Source organism: Numenius arquata, chromosome 3 (assembly GCF_964106895.1).
Source record: "Numenius arquata chromosome 3, bNumArq3.hap1.1, whole genome shotgun sequence".
Lineage (NCBI taxonomy): Eukaryota > Metazoa > Chordata > Aves > Charadriiformes > Scolopacidae > Numenius > Numenius arquata.
In genome coordinates, this window is record NC_133578.1 from 38,578,696 (window position 1) to 38,596,286 (window position 17,591).

Consider the following 17,591-nt stretch of genomic DNA (forward strand, 5'->3'; position numbering starts at 1 on the left):
TTCCTGCCAGAAGAGTACCTCCTATCCTAGGAGAGGGGTCTGTTCATTTGAAAGTCAGCCCTGAAAGCAGTATAAATAAGCTATTCCACTAACTGCATGGACCAGCAGAGTGCTCTGTAAATTTTAAGGTGTGCACATAGATTTAACATGATTGAAGCCTAAAATGAGTTCAAAAACATGCCTGTATTGTTCTAGTAATTATCTTTTGAAGAGCAGTGTCTGGTTATGTTACAACAGTCATTACTAGCGTTACTAATGATTTGCTCTCTTCCCACTGTTTGGACGTGACCATTACTGGACACGGCTGGAATATCACAGAATCATAGAATGGTTAGAGTTGGAAGGGACCTTAAAGGTCATTGAGTTCCAACCCCCTGCCATGGGCAGGGACACCTCCCACTAGAGCAGGTTGCTCAAAGCCCCATCCAGCCTGGCCTTGAACACTTCTAGGGATGGGGCATCCACAGCTTCTCTGGGCAACCTGTTCCAGTGCTTCACCACCCTCACAGTAAAGAATTTCTTCCTAATATCTAACCTAAATCTACCCCCTTTCAGTTTAAAACCATGATGTCTCATCCTATTGCTACACTCCCTGATAAAGAGTCCCTCTTCCCAGGGTGTATCTAAAGCAATCATGTGGGGACTCCAGATGACCACTGTGTTCCAAAGTTGAGGTTTCTTATGTGTATAAGAATACCTGAATAATGGAAGTGGAATACAGAAAGTGAATGAGCATCTGGTGACCCTTCTGGGAAAGATCCAGTTTCAGGTTTGATTTCCCCTCTCTTTTCTGTGGGGTTTTAGCTGAGGCCTACAGATGTTTTGAAGTTCCTATTTGACAGAAGTAGGGAAATAAATTGTATGCCTGTCAGTGAGTGACCTGTGACAGCCATCTGTTTGTGACTAGGTAGCAGAGGCAGCAGTTAAGCACAGCCTGAATTTCCAATGTATCGTGTCACATAATCATACGTATAAATACTGGTACCAGTTGTTAATGTTCATGTAATGACTGTGAGCACATCGTGATGAGGCCAAGGTTTTCTTGTAGACTGTGAGCATAACCATTTAATGATTTTTTTTAATGTGTATCATTCTCTGTTTATGGTACCCCTTTTAGAGGTTTGAGCATAGAAATTTATGGGGCAGTAGCTGTTAGCTGGACTGCTGAAGCCTGCAGTGCTGCTGAAGTCCCAAGTCCTGCAGCTTGCCCAAGACCAAGCACCAAGTCCTGGTGCTTGCCCGAGCTCTGGGTGACTCCCTCATCGCCACTTTTCTTTAGAGGTGGCCACAGTTCTTACTCAGGGTTCAGGACAGTAGGATGTGCTTGTCACACAGTGTTGCCATAGTCCCTGTGGCCTTTAAACCGAGACAAAAGGATCACAGCGTGGCTCTAAAAGTGTTCTACTGATTCGCTTTATCTTGGATCGGCGCACAGGAAGGTCAAACCCACTGAGTTGTGATTTTTCTGTTGTTAGGCTAGCCACACTCTGCTCTTCTGGAAGGTAAAAACCACATCAGTCTTCTGGTTTTCAAACCACACCTGTACAAATGCTTCATGTTTCCTGGAGTAAACAGCGCTGTCTCATAATAACGGACACTCAATTTTGTCACCTCTAAGCTTCTGCCTCTTAAGTTTACCTCAAAGCAGGTTGGTTGGGAGACGGTAGTAACTGGATGGGCAGCAAGAGCAGACGTGTTTATGATCACAGGATGACAGAAGTGTTCTAGAGGCCTGTCTCTCCTCAGCAGCTGAGCCAAGTTACCTGTTGTGCTTGGAGGCTTACCTTCGTGGATGATTAGTTTCTATGGGAGGACAATTAGACCGCTTGCTCTGAGCTGACAGGAGGCAACGCTGAGGTTTTTTTCTTTTTCTTTTTTAAGCTTGTGTGCTGAGAATGGCTGTTTATGTTTTCTTCTCTGCATCCTTCCTTTCCTTGCCCGCTTTTCTGTCGCCTGGCAGGCAGCAGCGTGGAGTTTGATTGGTGTGCTGTCTCCAGTATCCGCACGCTGCGTCAGCTTGGCAACAAGACCGTCGTCGTGAATTGCAACCCGGAGACGGTGAGCACAGATTTTGATGAGTGTGACAGACTGTACTTTGAGGAGCTGTCATTGGAAAGGATCCTGGACATCTACCAATATGAGGTAAAGAAAAGCAGAAGCAGCAACAAAGCGCCATGAAGCAAACCCAACTTTTCAAAATTCATGTCACTAGCTTGCTTTGGCGGAGCAGCTGGGGGTGAGCCGGGAGAGCTTGCTAGCAAAAGCTGTTTAGTTTGGATCCCGATGTTGCATTTTACACATCGTTGATGTTCCTAGCAGACTGCTCAATAATGAATGCCAAATAAATATTAAATTATTTTGCAAGATGCCATATTGTGCAATATTTACAAGCAGATTTAATTTGCTGCACAGTCATTTATCGCACAAATTGTTCTGCCCTTGCGGTGCTGAGCTTTAGCACTTAAGCATATCCTTGACTTTAAGCACAAGTACTCCCCCTGAAGCAGTATAACAAGTTACGCTCATAATGCTAACACGTGCTCGAGAACTTACAGTCTTGGTCTTGCAATACAGTGGTGGTGGATGTGGTCCAGCATGCAGGTAGGCAGGTCAGGAAGGAGCATCGGAATTGCTTTCAAACCAAAACATGTTCCGGCTCCTGATCCAGACATTGCGCTTGTCTATCTGGAGTTTTCGAGTGCTCAGAAGTGCTGATACTAAGAGATGGAGAAGAATCCCAGACAGATTTGGTAATGGGAGGATATATAATGTAAACAGTTGGTCCCAATATGGAAAATGTTCATTTCTACCTGGTAACACACTCATCTTGGATTAGGGGCTGAGGCTTTCAAAGGCGCTTACAGGAACTTTATCTCCCTTGAAATTCAGTGCGAGTTGGCCATGTAACTTGCTCAAACAACTTTGCAGGACCCAGGTCACATTGAGCTTATGATTTTTCTTGGCTTTTCCCACCCAAGTATATGGCAATTTAAGCTCATCTCCTTTGTGAATGGGTGCAAGTTTCTAGAATGGTTTTATAACCTGGCTGATAACATTTATAGCATTTTGACCATTCCCAAATTTGGAACCAACAACCAGTGTTGTCTACCTGGACTTTGGTAAGGCCTTCGACACCGTCCCTCACGGCATTCTCCTGGAGAAACTGGAGAATCATGGCATAGACAAGTGTACCCTCCGCTGGATAAAAAACTGGCTGGATGGCCGTGCCCAGCGAGTTGTGATTAATGGAGCAAAATCTGGTTGGCGGCCGGTCATCAGTGATGTCCCTCAGGGCTCAGTTTTGGGGCCAGTCTTGTTCAATATCTTCATTGATGATCTAGATAAGGGGATTGAGTGCACCCTCAGTAAGTTTGCGGATGACACCAAGCTAGGTGGGAGTGTTGATCTGCTTGAGGGTCGGCAGGCTCTACAGAGGGACCTGGACAGATTGGACCAATGGGCCAAGGCCAATGGGATGAGGTTTAATAAGGCCAAGTGCCGGGTCCTGCATTTTGGTCACAACAACCCCAAGCAATGCTACAGGCTTGGGGAAGAGTGGCTGGAAAGCTGCCCGGCAGAAAAGGACCTGGGAGTGTTAGTGGACAGCCGGCTTAACATGAGCCAGCAGTGTGCCCAGGCAGCCAAGAAGGCCAACGGCATCCTGGCCTGTATCAAGAATAGCGTGGCCAGCAGGAGCAGGGAAGTCATCGTGCCTCTGTACTCGGCACTGGTGAGGCCTCACCTCGAGTACTGTGTTCAGTTTTGGGCCCCTCACTACAGGAAAGACATTGAAGTGCTGGAGCGTGTCCAGAGGAGAGCCACCAAGCTGGTGAGGGGTCTGGAGAACAAGTCCTATGAGGAGAGGCTGAGGGAACTGGGCATGTTTAGTTTGGAGAAGAGGAGGCTGAGGGGAGACCTCATTACCCTCTACAACTCCCTGAAAGGAAACTGTAGAGAGGCGGGGGTTGGCCTCTTCTCCCAAGGGAATAACGACAGGACCAGAGGAAATGGTATGAAGCTGCGGCAAGGGAGGTTTAGATTAGATATTAGGAAGAATTACTTTACTGAAAGAGTGGTCAAGCACTGGAACAGCCTGCCCAGGGAGGTGGTGGAGTCACCATCCCTGGAGGTATTTAAGAAACGTGTAGACGTGGCTCTTCAGGGCATGCTCTAGTGCCTGGGATTGTTGGTTTGTGGTGGGGTGTTGTGTGTGAGGTCATGGGTGTGGGGTTTAGTTGGTGGGTGTTTTTTTTTTTTTTTTTTGGGGGGGGGGGGTTGTTGTTTGTTTGGTTTTGTGTGTTGTGTGTGTCTGTTTGTTTGTGTGGTTTTTTTTTTTTTTTATGTGGTTGGACTCGATGATCTCAAAGGTCCCTTCCAACCACTAAGATTCTGTGAAAAGCACATCAGAATTCAAGTCCCAGTCTCTAGGCTCTGTTCTTAAACCATTTGCAAAATACTGTCTAGAACTATTTTTAGATTGTATGTTCATACTTTCCTATTTGTACATCTTTATTTACCTCTTCTTTAAATTTTCATGTGAACAGGCTGTTACTGGAAGGCAAAGATTTTGGACAGGCCAAAAGACTCTGGAGTCTTAAAGACTGATTTTTTTTTTGTTTAATGCTTTAGGATTATCCATGAGGCTCAGCTCTATTAGCATTGAACTCTTGTTTACTTAAGCAAAACTGAACTTCTGAACTTGGGGCGGGGAGGAAACTGGTGTGACAGTTTGTCAGACAAATAACACTGATGAAACACAGCATCTAATTACTGCAGGATCAAAGAGAAGGTAGAGATAGGTGATGAGGGAGCAACTACTCATTTAAACATGTAGTGCTAGTAATTAGCAAGTTGTGTAAGAAAAATATGTGAAAAGAATAATGCATACATATTGAAGCATACATTATCCTGCTTGTCACAGCAGGGCTTGGTGGGTTTGATGGGAGGTGTTGCAGATCTCAAGGTCTAATAGCAGCACCCTGTGGTACCCAGAACTGAAGGGGAAGGACACTTGGCAATTTCCCCAGCTCAGCCAGTGGTGCTCATCAGCTGGACTGTGCTCGTGCTTCTGGGCATTTTTTTAGCCTGTCTTCCTTGTGAAGTAAACCAAAAAGTGATCGTGAGGTGAGAGAGGGCAGGGAGGAGGCATCAGGAGCTGAGGTGGTGGGAATAATAAGGGAGAGAAGAGAGATGCTGGGAGTTTGAAGAAGATTCTGCTACTCTGACTTGAGTATGAAGACAACCAATTTGATGTTTGTTCTAGATGTGTTAAAACCATCAGGATGTGATGCCTAAATACACAAAGTTAGAGTTACGTTGTGCTGTCTAATAAACCCCAAGATGAATAATAAATACTCAGCTGGTTTAGAACACTTTTCTTAAGTAGTGAGAACAGGGAATGGTGTCATTATGCCAAATTTGCAAATAGGGAAACTGAGTCTTTGAGGAGTAGAGGGACTACGCAGAGTCATGCAGAAGGACATAGGCAGACCTGGAGACAAACTCCAGACTGAACTTCAGCAGAATGTGGTCTAAAAGACATTATGTGCCATGTGTCATTTCTTAAAAGTGAATGAGCCAAATGCTAATATCCTGTTAACAGAATACTTCCTCAGGCAAATGCAGGTGGAAGTCAGTCCCTAAGGAAGTGACCAAGTTAAAAATTCAGGATCTGTTTCTGAGATCCCTCACCAATCCTGCACGTAACTACCTCTCCCAACTTAATTTACAAAGCATGAATAGCGCCATGATTTCAGACTGATCTTTTAAACTTTCCTGCTCATTGGCATCCTCTAGTGTTTCATTCAGATACTCTGACAAGTCCTGGACCATTGGCAGACCATGGGTAAAACCATCAGCAAACCCTTTGCCCTGAGTGGAGATGATACATCAACTCCCCTAAATGTTATTAGGATTAGCATCAAACCCCAGGCAACTATTAAGCTCCAGTAAATACGTGCACTGACTTTCTCAGTTTTTCTGATTAGACAAAGTAGGCTACATAGAGGAGAAAGGTTACCAATGAGACTGAGGGGGCTGGAACCTGCCCACAAAGAGCAGCTCACAGCTTCACATAGTCCTATCCTGGAGACATACTCAGCTGTCCCTTCTCTTCCTCTTCCTTCCGTCCCTTTTACCTCTCCCTCTCCAGTTGACATTTACAGCTGACTGTAAATGACTGAGCATAACGCAACAGAGACATGCTTTGGAGGGAAGTTTAATTTACTGTGAATGTGCAAAGTTAGGTGGTAGTCTATGAGGGCAATAATTTAAAAAAAAAATATTTCCTTCTCTCGGATTTATTGGATTTCTGTTTCCAGAGAAGATGTTCCCTTTTTATTTTAATATCTATCTGCTTGAGGGCCTCTTCTGTTCTTCTTCAGTTTCTAGGATCATTCTGAAACAATTCATAAAACTAAAGGAGGCTCTTAGGTACAATTTTAATGGTCTAATTTGTTTTCAAACTCAGGAAAAAGAAAACCCAACTCTATTACTAATGACATAAAAGCAAGGTAGTAATAAAAAGAGTGATTTTTGTTATAAAGGGGAAAATAATTCTCTCTAGGCTTCTTTCAGTATATTATGTATAGTGTGTGTTTTACAGATATCTATTGGCAAGGATGTTACTAATTTTCTTTATAATTAAAATATGGCTGATGACAAAGTGATCTGCAGTGGAGTCCATTTCTGTCTGCCCACGTTTCTCAGTGGAGCAGTCCAGTTCACTAGCAGAGCAGTGGTCTACTCTGTGGGCAGGAACATGCTTTGGGAAATAACAGCAGAATTTTAGAGGAAGAAGTAAGCAGCAGCTGGGTCTCAATTTATGGATCTTTTGGAGTGAAAATGAGTATATGATTCTTTGCTATCTGCTTGAATAAGCTGTCTTCTCTGTCTCCTTGGGGCTGGAGTCCCTGATGCCATCCCAACTTTGATGTAGGCAGTATTTGGGTTTTAGAGGCTCATTGACTAGAATTGTTTTAAAGAAAGAAATAAGCGGGAGCTGAAGAGAAGCTGTTAGCCAGGTCATTCACATTTCAAATATGTTGAGGATAGATTAAGATGTTGGTTGACCTTGGCAGTAAAGCAAGCTTGTCTTGTTATCAAACAAGAACCATTCCAAGCTGCAAGAAGGGGTTTGCTTATTCACTGTCTGGTTGTTGTCCATGGGGGATGATAAGGGGTCCACGGACTAGAGATAAGTACTGTATTTTGGATGGGTCTGAAAGCAGTAAGGAACAGATTTTTCTTTTGAGTTGGAGATGGCGAGCTCCAATGTCATGAGACACCTCCATGTGGGCACAAAACAGCTTCTGTCCTTGCTCCACCCTGTACTAATGAGGCATTTTTCACTCCCTCTTCTAAGCTTTTTCAGATGGTTGTTGTTGGCCAGCAGCAGCATGTCATCCTGTAAGTGACTGCATAGCAAAAAGGAAAAAAAAAAATCGCTAGCACTCAATATTAGCATGTTAAGCAAATAATAATCTTGTAGACCTTGGGGTAATAAGTATTTCTTAAATGCCAGACTTTTTTGGTGGATTTTTATTATGGTAGGAAATGAACCACATTAAAGTTGAGCAGGGTTTGTACAAGCATTTATCATCTGTTTTTTCTCAGTCAGTTCTAGCCCATCTTGCTTTCAGGAACAGATCTGCCACTCTAAATCCCTTTAAATCCCTCATTAAGAAGTTCCTCTTCCAGGAAGGCCAGTGGGGCTAACCTTCTTCAGGAAAAACACACTTGTTAATTAAAAGACCATTGATACTCTAAAAGATAGAGCCAAACCATGGATCATTTGATTTATGTTTCTCGTTTGTTAGAGGTGGGTAAAACTGTGTAAAACACATTTGGTTCAAAAGAGCCTTTCACTACAGCTGTACTGTGGGACTGTTTCTCCTTTGGGCAAAGTTTCACCAGCTTTAATTTGGAAGTGAAGTGCCCATTATTTAATTACCCTCAATTATTACCCAATCTAAATGTAATTCATGTCCTCGTAATTGTTGCAGGTACTCTAAGGCCTGTTATTTTTACTATTGAAAAATTTCACACCAAACTAGATTGTACTTGAAAGCATAAGGGGTTCTATGTAAAAAGAAAAACAAACAAACTAAAACAAGCTTGTATTTGCACCTGAAGAAGGATGTGTGTTTGAAAGGAAGCTCACCTGTCTTCTGTTGTTTGCTGTTTAGTATTTTCTCACTTAAAATGTTGTGATCACCCAGTGACAAATGTGAAATGTGCCATTGTGGCTGGAGGGTGCTGTGCCGCCTGTCCCGCCTCATCCGCTTCTGGAATTGAGGTGCTTGCAAATAACATATGTAGAAATGAGCATGTATGAGAGTTTGGCTGAAACGCTTGTTACTGTTGAGCGTGCTACCAGAAATGAGGAGCTAGTCAGGAATAATGAGGATGAATTAAAATAAAGGGCTCGGGGTATCCAGTTGTTAAAGTTTGAGAGAACCCATAACAAGATGATCAGAGGGCTGGAGCACCTCCCCTATGAAGACAGGCTGAGGGAGCTGGAGTTGTTCAGCCTGGAGAAGAGAAGGCTCTGGAGAGACCTCATCCCTTCCAATATCTGAAGGGAGCCTGCAGGAGAGCCGGAGAGGGACTCTTTGTCAGGAAGTGTAGTGACAGGACAAGGGGTAATGGTTTTAAGTTGGAAGAGGGGAGATTTAGGTTAGATATTAGGAAGAAATTCTTTACTGTGAGGGTGGTGAGGCACTGGAACAGGTTGCCCAGGGAAGTTGTGGATGCCCCATCCTTGGAAGTGTTCAAGGCCAGGCTGGATGGGGCTTTGAGCAACCTGCTCTAGTGGGAGGTGTCCCTGCCCATGGCGGGGGGTTTGGAACTTGATGATCTTTAAAGTCCCTTCCAACTCTAACCATTCTATGATTCTATGAATCTATTGTCGTTAGACAATTATTCTATCACCCGATGACCCCTCCCCACCTGGAAAGGGGAATTGGGGAACACAAAGAAACACAAGGGTTGAGATATAAATAGATTTAATAGACTAAGACTAAATAATTAACAATAATACTAAAGAACCAGTATTAACCCCGATACTGATATAAGATATACAGGAATTATACTCAGCCAATTATATCAGTAGGAAGCTGTGCACTCCCAGCAGGGACAGCAAATGGCGGACACTGGGAGCGCAATGGCTTCAGGAGGAAGGGAAAGCCTCAGGGTCCCGGCACCGGGGCAAGGAGTTGCCTGGACCCGCCGCCATCAGGGAGAGAGCCAGCCACGCAGCAAACTTTTCTAATTTATATTGAATGTGACGTTCATGGTATGAAATAATCCTGTTGGCCAGCCTGGGTCAAATGCCCAGGCCTCGCTCCTCCTTGTCCCTGCCCCTGGCAAGGCTCGAAAACACTAACCTTGAATCCCACAGAGCCTGGCTGGCTATAAAGTAAATATTTTCACAAATTCAGACACTAGAGTCTTCTAAAAGTGCAATTTTCCTCAGCATTAGAAGTAAAGTTAGTCCTGTGTCTCTCAACCCAGGACACCGGTGTAGTTCACCGTCACAGGCTGTCTGAGGGACTGGGCTGTGCTTTGGTTTGTACAAGGCTAGCAAGGGGTCAGCCTTAAAGGAGTGAGCGCTCCTTAAAGGCTGGCTTCTGTGGGCTAGGAAAGGATGTTTGCTTAGCAAATAATGGTGCTGGCAAAAAAAAAAAAAAAAATTAAAAATAAATAAATATTCCAGTTGTTTCCCATTTCCTTTCTCCTGGAGGTAACTTCTAATAAAAAAGAGGTTTTGTGAATGTCTGTTACTCCGGTAGTTCCTGTCAATGAGCATGGGAGAGGCTGTTTTGTTTTCTTGGAAGAGCTGGGGGATGTAAACCATCTTGTTTGTTGGAGCAGGTGGGTGGGAGTGGGATTGGTTGAAGTCGTGGTCCCCACGTGAACACGGGAGGGAGACCTCACCCCACCGAGTGGAGTTTTGCGTTTTGTTGCAAGGTGTAGTGTTTTCAAAGCACAGCGCTGTGCCTCTGCAAAGCAAAGGAGCATGTGGCAGCTTGGTGCTTATCCTCACTGGGAAAGCAGAAGCACCTAAACATGACATGAAAACAAGGTAACGGTCTGTGGTTCTAGCAGAAATTTTAAAATCTTGGCTTGATGACAAAAGGCATATGAACACTGCAGATTCCTTTAGTTTCCTGGGAAATTTGACCTCAAGTTGCTGCTTTTTGAGTGATATCAAGGAGGATATTTCTGGTTTAGAGAGGCTACACTCTCTGAATCACACTTTGCAGCCTGGATGCCTCTGGTTCAGCACAATTATGATCTGCCTTTACTCATAGCAACCTAAAAAGTAATGTAATGTAAATATTGGATGCCTAGTTATAGCAGCTCTTAATGTTAAGCTAACTTGGACATGACTGTGCTCCTTTCTCTCTGCCAACAGGGATGCAGTGGTTGCATTATTTCTGTAGGCGGGCAGATTCCCAATAACTTGGCAGTGCCACTGCACCAGAGTGGAGTGAAGATCCTTGGCACAAATCCTTTGCAGATTGACCAGGCGGAAGATCGCTCCATATTCTCGGCTATTTTGGATGAGCTGCACGTGGCCCAGGCTCCCTGGAAGGCAGTCAGCACACTGGTAAGTTGGGCTGTGCATCTGGGAAATGGTGAAGTGGCTGGGGATTGTTACGAGTACCTGCTCAGAGGGTACCAACTTACTGATACCTTTCAAGATTTCAAAGACATTTGACAGTTTTTTATCACTGATATTGAAGAACTTTTTGATCCCTGTCAAGTGATAGTATAGCATCCCTGGGAGTGGGATAGAAACTGGAAGGGAAGCGTCTTTAAATCACCTTTACACAACATGGGGCATACACCGAGCAAAAGTTAGCACCACTGTCAGTCTACTCTAGTTTATCCTGCTGGCTTTGAAAACTATCCTAGCAGGTGGAGATTGCAGAGGAATAGAGCAGTGCTCTTTTTTCCTGGTGAAGCTCTATGGACAGGGAAGGTCTGAAGATGACAACCTTGGAAATTGTGTATTATGCTCAGTCCAGGCTGTAATCTCCTGCTTCCAGTCCTTCTCCCCCTGCCACCCCCACTCCAGTCTTAATGGCTAATAAAGTGAAAATGCAGTTAGTGTTAAAATTTTGGTATGACTTCAAAATATTTTCTTGTTCACAGCATGTTTTTCCTCCTTGTCTTTAGAGAGATGCAGTTGAATTTGCAAGCTCTGTGAGTTACCCGTGTTTGCTGAGACCTTCCTATGTTCTGAGGTAAGGCTCAACCACCGGAGCTCATCAAGTTGGGGGTATGAACTACAAAAGCCTCTTTGAGACAAAGGAGAATAATTTCCGGGGACATGTGGAAAACACTGGGCTAGGTACATGTGGCATAAAGCTGCCCTTCTTAACAGGTGGGACAACTGCTTAAACCAGTAAAGGAAGCCAATGATCCCATATGTCCATCAGGCACAGATCAAAGATAGAATGTAGTCATAAGGATGTCTGTTTAGCTGCGTTACCTTTTTTCATATCTCAAGGCCAAAAACATGAACCATCTAGGATATTCCTTAAGGTTCCTGAGACGACTACCTGTACAATTAAGCTAGAAGATTGTTTGCCACCAGGAAAAAACAGAAGGGAACATGCTGAGGCCATTTATTGGGGTTCGCATCTGTTTTCAGAAAATGACAGCACATCTTTTGATTCCAGCTTCTTATTTGCTAAGCTTCTCTGCTTACAGGCATGTTTTATGTCCCTATGCTGTGGCAGCTGCTTCTCTTTAAATAGGCTTTGTACAGAGCCACACATTTCCAACAGCTAGACTTTTTGAAGAAGTTACAGCAGTGCATACACATGGCAAAGTCACACATCCTGAATGATCACTCATCTCTGCGAGGAGTTTCTTCATAGCTGGATGACTAGGCACGGAGAGGCAGTTTGCTGGGCTCAGTTTACACTGAAAATAAATTTGAGACAGGATCCTTTTCTTATGAAGAAGAGGTACATATCAAAATGAAGAGGCACAATATTACTTTTCAGGGGAGAAAAAAAATATCTATTTATTTAAAAGGAAGAAAAGGATTTCTTGTATGTTCAACCCTCAGGAAATATCCTTTAGAAGAGACTGCTGCATGTGACTTCTATCCAGTTTCTGAAGCTTGCGGTGGCGTTGCAAAGCGAAGTTAAAAACCGGCACTCAGATCAGGAGGATAAGTTAGAAACTGCTCCTGATGTTATTCTCCAGATTTTTAGGAAACGCTTCTTTTAGCCTATTGTTTCCATCTGTATTAAATCCAGTATAGGCACTTTCCATTCTAAGTATTTGCTAAAGGGTGTTTTGGACACGTTAGGGGGGAAGATCAAACTGCAGAATGTCAAACTTGAGGAAACAGAAAGTGGAAAGCCCTAGCACAGCACACTGTCTGGCCTCTATTTGCAGAACAGCATCAGGTCCACAGCTAGACTTCTTCATCCTTTGAACAGATATGGCCTTTAATATTTGCCACTTGCCTTGAAAAACTAAATGCGTTTCCCCACTAGTTATATACCGTGCATACCAGCTCACATCCTCAGTGGTGCTACTGACATAGGTCCATGGATTTAATTGAACTCTGTTGATTTACATCAGCTGAAGAGGTAGTCTGGTAAGTATAATCACCTAGGTACTTGTGTCTATTTATCTTAATGTTAAAGTGACAAATTTTTTTAATGGGCTAGATCCTTCCTCCACTTTTCCCCACAGCCTCTGTGGGCTTACCCACCAAAGCAAAGGGGAAGCTGAGCATCAGTGGTAAAAATGACCAACATGACATCTGTTCTAAAAGATTCTTGTCTTTAAAAGCGACCTGAGTCACTGACTCTTGACCCGTGTTCCCACAGATAACCCTCCCTGGTATTACTGACAGCTACATTTCAAAGTGGCTTTCAGATACAGACACTGTATCTTCTGTGCCTCTCCCGTAAGGACTAAGACATTAGGGGAGAGGCACAGTGAAATGGACAGCAAAGAGCAGCCTATTTTCATCTGCATTTACACTGTCATAACCATCACCAGTGGCCTGTGCATTCCTTGCTTCATCTGTCACTGATGAGCAATCAGGCTAAAGTCAGCAAAGCATCTGTTTTGTCCTGAGCTCACAGCTAACCTGAACATATGGTAAAAGTCTGGGTCCTTAGTGGAGCTATCTGGCTGACTAGCCATCTCCCCCAGCTTAGGAGGAGCTTTAAAGGCTTGGGTCAGAAAGGGAATTAGGCAGCAGTGCTACGGCTACACAACCACAGTTCTTCATTTGATTCTTTGTTATGGTTCTGGAGATCGCCTGTCTCTCTGGAAAGTATAACGGAGGTTCACTGGGCACCAAGTCTGCCTTTCTTTCAGTCAAGGGTGGAGCAAGTCACTTGAGTCAGGAGCTTGCTTGGCTAGTCTGTCATACAAAGGAGTTGGCAACCCTGTGCTGTGGTGTCTAACACTCTGATATCTCCCTTGAAGTCACGAGGGAAGCTAACCTGTTTTCTTTTCTTTGCCATTCTCACAGTGGGTCTGCAATGAATGTAGTATTCACTGAAGAGGAAATGAAGAAGTTCTTAGCAGAAGCCACTAGAGTCTCTCAGGTACCGGTCTTTGTGCTGCTACTGCTTTTTCTTTTTGTGCTTGCTGTATTCGTTTCACCTCCTACTGTGTTTTCCATCTCTTTGTTTCTGTATTGGGTATTCCTTGCTCTTTCCCTTCCTTGTTTGGGGAGGAGCCAGTGAAATTAGCGTTTGACTCATCAGTTTGTTCCCTAACAGGCAGACCATGGGGGCCTGTGCAAGCATCCTTACTGGCACCACTGGGATGCCTGCATGGAGCAGGGACAGCAGTTAGCTGTTCTACACAGGCATCCATTTCTGACCAGTTAATTATATAAATAAACATAGGTTAGTAGGCTGACACCCTTCCTACCCCATCCAAGCTTGCTAGTAGCTGGTTATGTCAACCAGCATAGAACTGAAAACATCTTTCACTCAATTTCTGAACTGTTTTGCGTGTCTTCTTTGAACAACTTAAAACTTCATCCTAGCAACTTCTCTCTCACCAATGACCTTCCTCCCCCCCTCTCCTCCCCCTTTTAAATGCAGGAACATTTGCAAGATTTTGCTGTGACATTTAACTCTCCAAATCATGTACTGAGTTCCATGTTCCTCCGATACAAAAGCAGGACTACTGCCTGCTTACTGTTAATCCAGTGGGATTGTTGATCTGTAGAGGATGTAATGCAGAAGATAAAAGCTCTGGTTTCTGTTTTAAATGTTTTTCAAAAACTTTGAAACTGTTTTTCAAAAAATTGGGGGATTTTTAAAGTGTGGGTTTTTTCTAGCCAGGGGAAGGATTTGGTCTGGTACATTGAAATTTAAAAAAAAAAAAAAAAATCTGAGCAATTTCCCAAAGACATGAATGCTTTGGAACATAGTAAACAACTCTATGCCTGAATTTCTTCTATACCTTCTATCAGTGTTATTGAACAAGGGATGTTTGGAAAAGTGCGAATATGGGAGGAGAAAGTTAAATGTTCGAGGTTGAATGAACATACAGAATTCAAAGCCTGATGTTTCAACAGTCTCTGAGTTTGGCCTCACCTTTTGGTCTGTTGTCTTCTGAAGGTTCCACACCCCCCCCTTTTTTTTTTTTTTGGAATGGTCACTGTACAGAGCAGTAGTGTGGCACCATAAACACTGCTGTCACAGGCATCTTGGAGTTAAAAATAACTAAGTTAAAGAGGAACTCTCTGAAAACACAACTGGCTGTGGAAGCCAGACATACTACTGAGTACTCAGGGGGTTTCTTAGGTGGTAAAAGCTTGAGCAAGAACAAAACCATGTGGTTTTTAGGTGCATGGGGCAAATGGTGAAAGCTTAGCATTTCAGCAAAAAAAGATGGAATGAAAAGGAGATACCTTGCAAAGAAATAATATCCTGAAAGCTAGGTTAGTGTGAAGGCAAGCAGACCACTAATTATCATCTTTTAACAAATTTTAAGGGATTTTTGAAAGCAGGAGAGTACCACTGTTATTTCCATCAGAAGGAATTATATAACTAATTCTCAAAAGACTTACAGGGTCAACCTGTGGTAGAAACCAGATTCTTAGCAGTGCTCAGCCTCTCAAAGCACCTAGCTTCTCTCTGTACTTGATGAAGTAGTCTGCTTTGTGTTTCCCACACACTCACGGAATCAGACCAGGCAGCAGCCTTAAGCCACGTTCAGCGGGACAGATCGCTTTCTCAGGCCCCTCTGTGGCTTTATGATGGCAATGGATACCCTATAGGAGGCTGAAGCCCAGGAAAGTGACCCTTGTTCAGCTTAACTTGTCACAGCTTGATTGATTTGAAGTGGGTAATATTGTTGTTCATTGCCGAGAGGTCTCATCCTTGGTACAGGAGGCCCTGCTGGGAGTTGAAATTGTGGAGTCTTTGACAATACATGATGCATTCCTAGGGGAAAGAGCGGGTGTTCCCATGGGATCCTTATGATGTCCAGCTCCGCTACACGAACAAGGCACTGACACTTGCTGCAGTGGCAAGTGGTGGCACACCATGAGTCTTTGGGTGCTCTGGCCCTGATCTTGCAGAGACTTAAACTATATTTACATGCTAGATTTTTGCTAGTGTAGTCAGACTGCGAAGGGAAGACTTCCTTCACCATCCAGTATTTTCTATTGACCAAAGCTATAGTATACTTGAAGCAAACCAGAACAAAAGTATTGTATTCTGCTTCTAAATTAGGGAGGATTTTTTTAGTCTCGTCGAGGCTTTATGGCCTGTGAGTAGTTCCACAGAAGCTAGCAATATTAGTTGTGAGCCTACAACTGAACATGAGCATCTTTTGTAGGACACAGGCTTCATTTTTCTGGTTACAAAGCCTTACCTACTTCTGCTCCATCCCACAGAGCATCTCCAGATAAGGTGCCTGACCAGTGTTACTCTGTTGTTTTAGCTGCTTTGCTGTTATGCTGTTGTGTCATTATGGTGTTTATGTTGTCAATAATGTTCAAAACTTCTTATGCGAGTTGAGACAGATTGGAGTAAACAAGGTTGTATGCACATAGAAAATCTTCTGATGAAAAACTGCAGCAAGACAGAAAGTTACAGGACACAAGCCACTAAATTCATGAAATAGTGTAGGCTGTGGCATTGTCCTTGCCTGTGAATTTACCCTTGTACTGATAAATGTAAGGAATTGTGTCTTGTAACTTTTGGAGTTGCTTTATATTTTTTCAAGAGGAGCCTTTTGAGCATGCACAGACTGTCATTTATTCCATTTTATTCTCTAATAAATAACAGGCAGTTAATAGTGGGTAGGACAGGTAAAATGTTGAGACATAAAGCTGGCCAGGAGGAATGCGGATTAGATTTTTAACTGTCTGTTGGAGCAGGTGGCTGGAAGAAGGCGGCATTAGAGGAGAGCGGGAAGCATGTGCTAGCATCCCTGAGATAGGCAGGAAGAAGAGGAAGGAAAGAAGGAAAACAATGTGTACCAGGGAACGTATTGAGAGTCAAGGACAGGTCATTCCTGGCCAGCTATAATTGGTGGCAACCTCTCCCTGGGAGACCTAGAAAACCAGGCAGAGAAATGAGAAGTGAATGGATCAGTTGCCTAAAATATATGACTCTCTAAAATAGCAAACAGCCACTGTACAAAGTCATTAAGTATGCCAAGAATCAGTCGCTTACTTTGTGAAGCAGTATGTCCAGTGAGGTGGCTGGGGGGCTCAGAGGGAGGAAGAACTGAAGATCTTGGAGGTAAGGACCATCTTTGGGAGATAGAATCAGAGGTCACTGGATCCACACACATGCCTCACTGTCTTCTTTTTGCCATCATCTCACTTAAAAACTCTTTGTGGTTTTGCCCCAAATTTTCCTGTCATGTTGACATTATGGAGGACTCAAACTAATGTTTCACTTATCTTATTAATGTTTCAAATAAAGTTCACTTATCTGTGGAAATAATGTTATTAACAGATTGGTCTTGTGGGATTCTGCTTCCAAAGGTTTTCCAGTGATGAATAGTGGAGCACTTGGATGGTCCCTAAACATGTCAAATAAAAACTTTCTTCTTTTATCTTGTCTTGATGACAGGATCACCCTGTGGTACTCACCAAATTTATTGAAGATGCCCGTGAGGTGGAAATGGATGCTGTAGCCAAGGCAGGAAGAGTAAGAACTTAGCTTTTCTTTAATATTAAACTTGTTTTTCAGGATCAGAGATTTGCAAAAATGTGTGGTTTGAATGATGTACTATTCAGCCCTGGATTCGTGCTGAGAAGAGTAGAGAAACAAGAAAAGATTAACGTATCTTAGGTTCAAAAACAGCGTGTTTGAAAAGCTCAACCTACCTTATTGTATACATCTAAATAGTTATTTTCTTAAGCATTGCTTAACCATGTGAATGAATCCTTTAGAATATCATTTTTACTGGATTCGCAAATCACTGGCTTCGCAAATTACTTTTTTCAGAATAGTATCAGCATGTGTTACAATATTACCACAGTTGTTTTATTATTACAACTTCACCTTGCATTTCATTACGTTTCACAACAAAGACAGTTCTTGCAAAAAAAATCACAAACTTTAACA

The 17,591-nt window shown here is 43.2% G+C and overlaps 1 protein-coding gene across 1 annotated transcript in view; it reads left to right on the forward strand.

Annotated features, from left to right (window-relative positions):
• CPS1 (carbamoyl-phosphate synthase 1) overlaps positions 1-17,591 on the forward strand; it is a 101,750-nt gene that overhangs the window by 64,733 nt on the left and 19,426 nt on the right. The window contains exons 25-29 of the mRNA XM_074145247.1: positions 1,961-2,142; positions 10,418-10,612; positions 11,185-11,252; positions 13,517-13,592; positions 17,094-17,171. Coding sequence (XP_074001348.1) covers positions 1,961-2,142; positions 10,418-10,612; positions 11,185-11,252; positions 13,517-13,592; positions 17,094-17,171 — 599 coding nt within the window. The remainder of the gene's footprint in view (positions 1-1,960; positions 2,143-10,417; positions 10,613-11,184; positions 11,253-13,516; positions 13,593-17,093; positions 17,172-17,591) is intronic.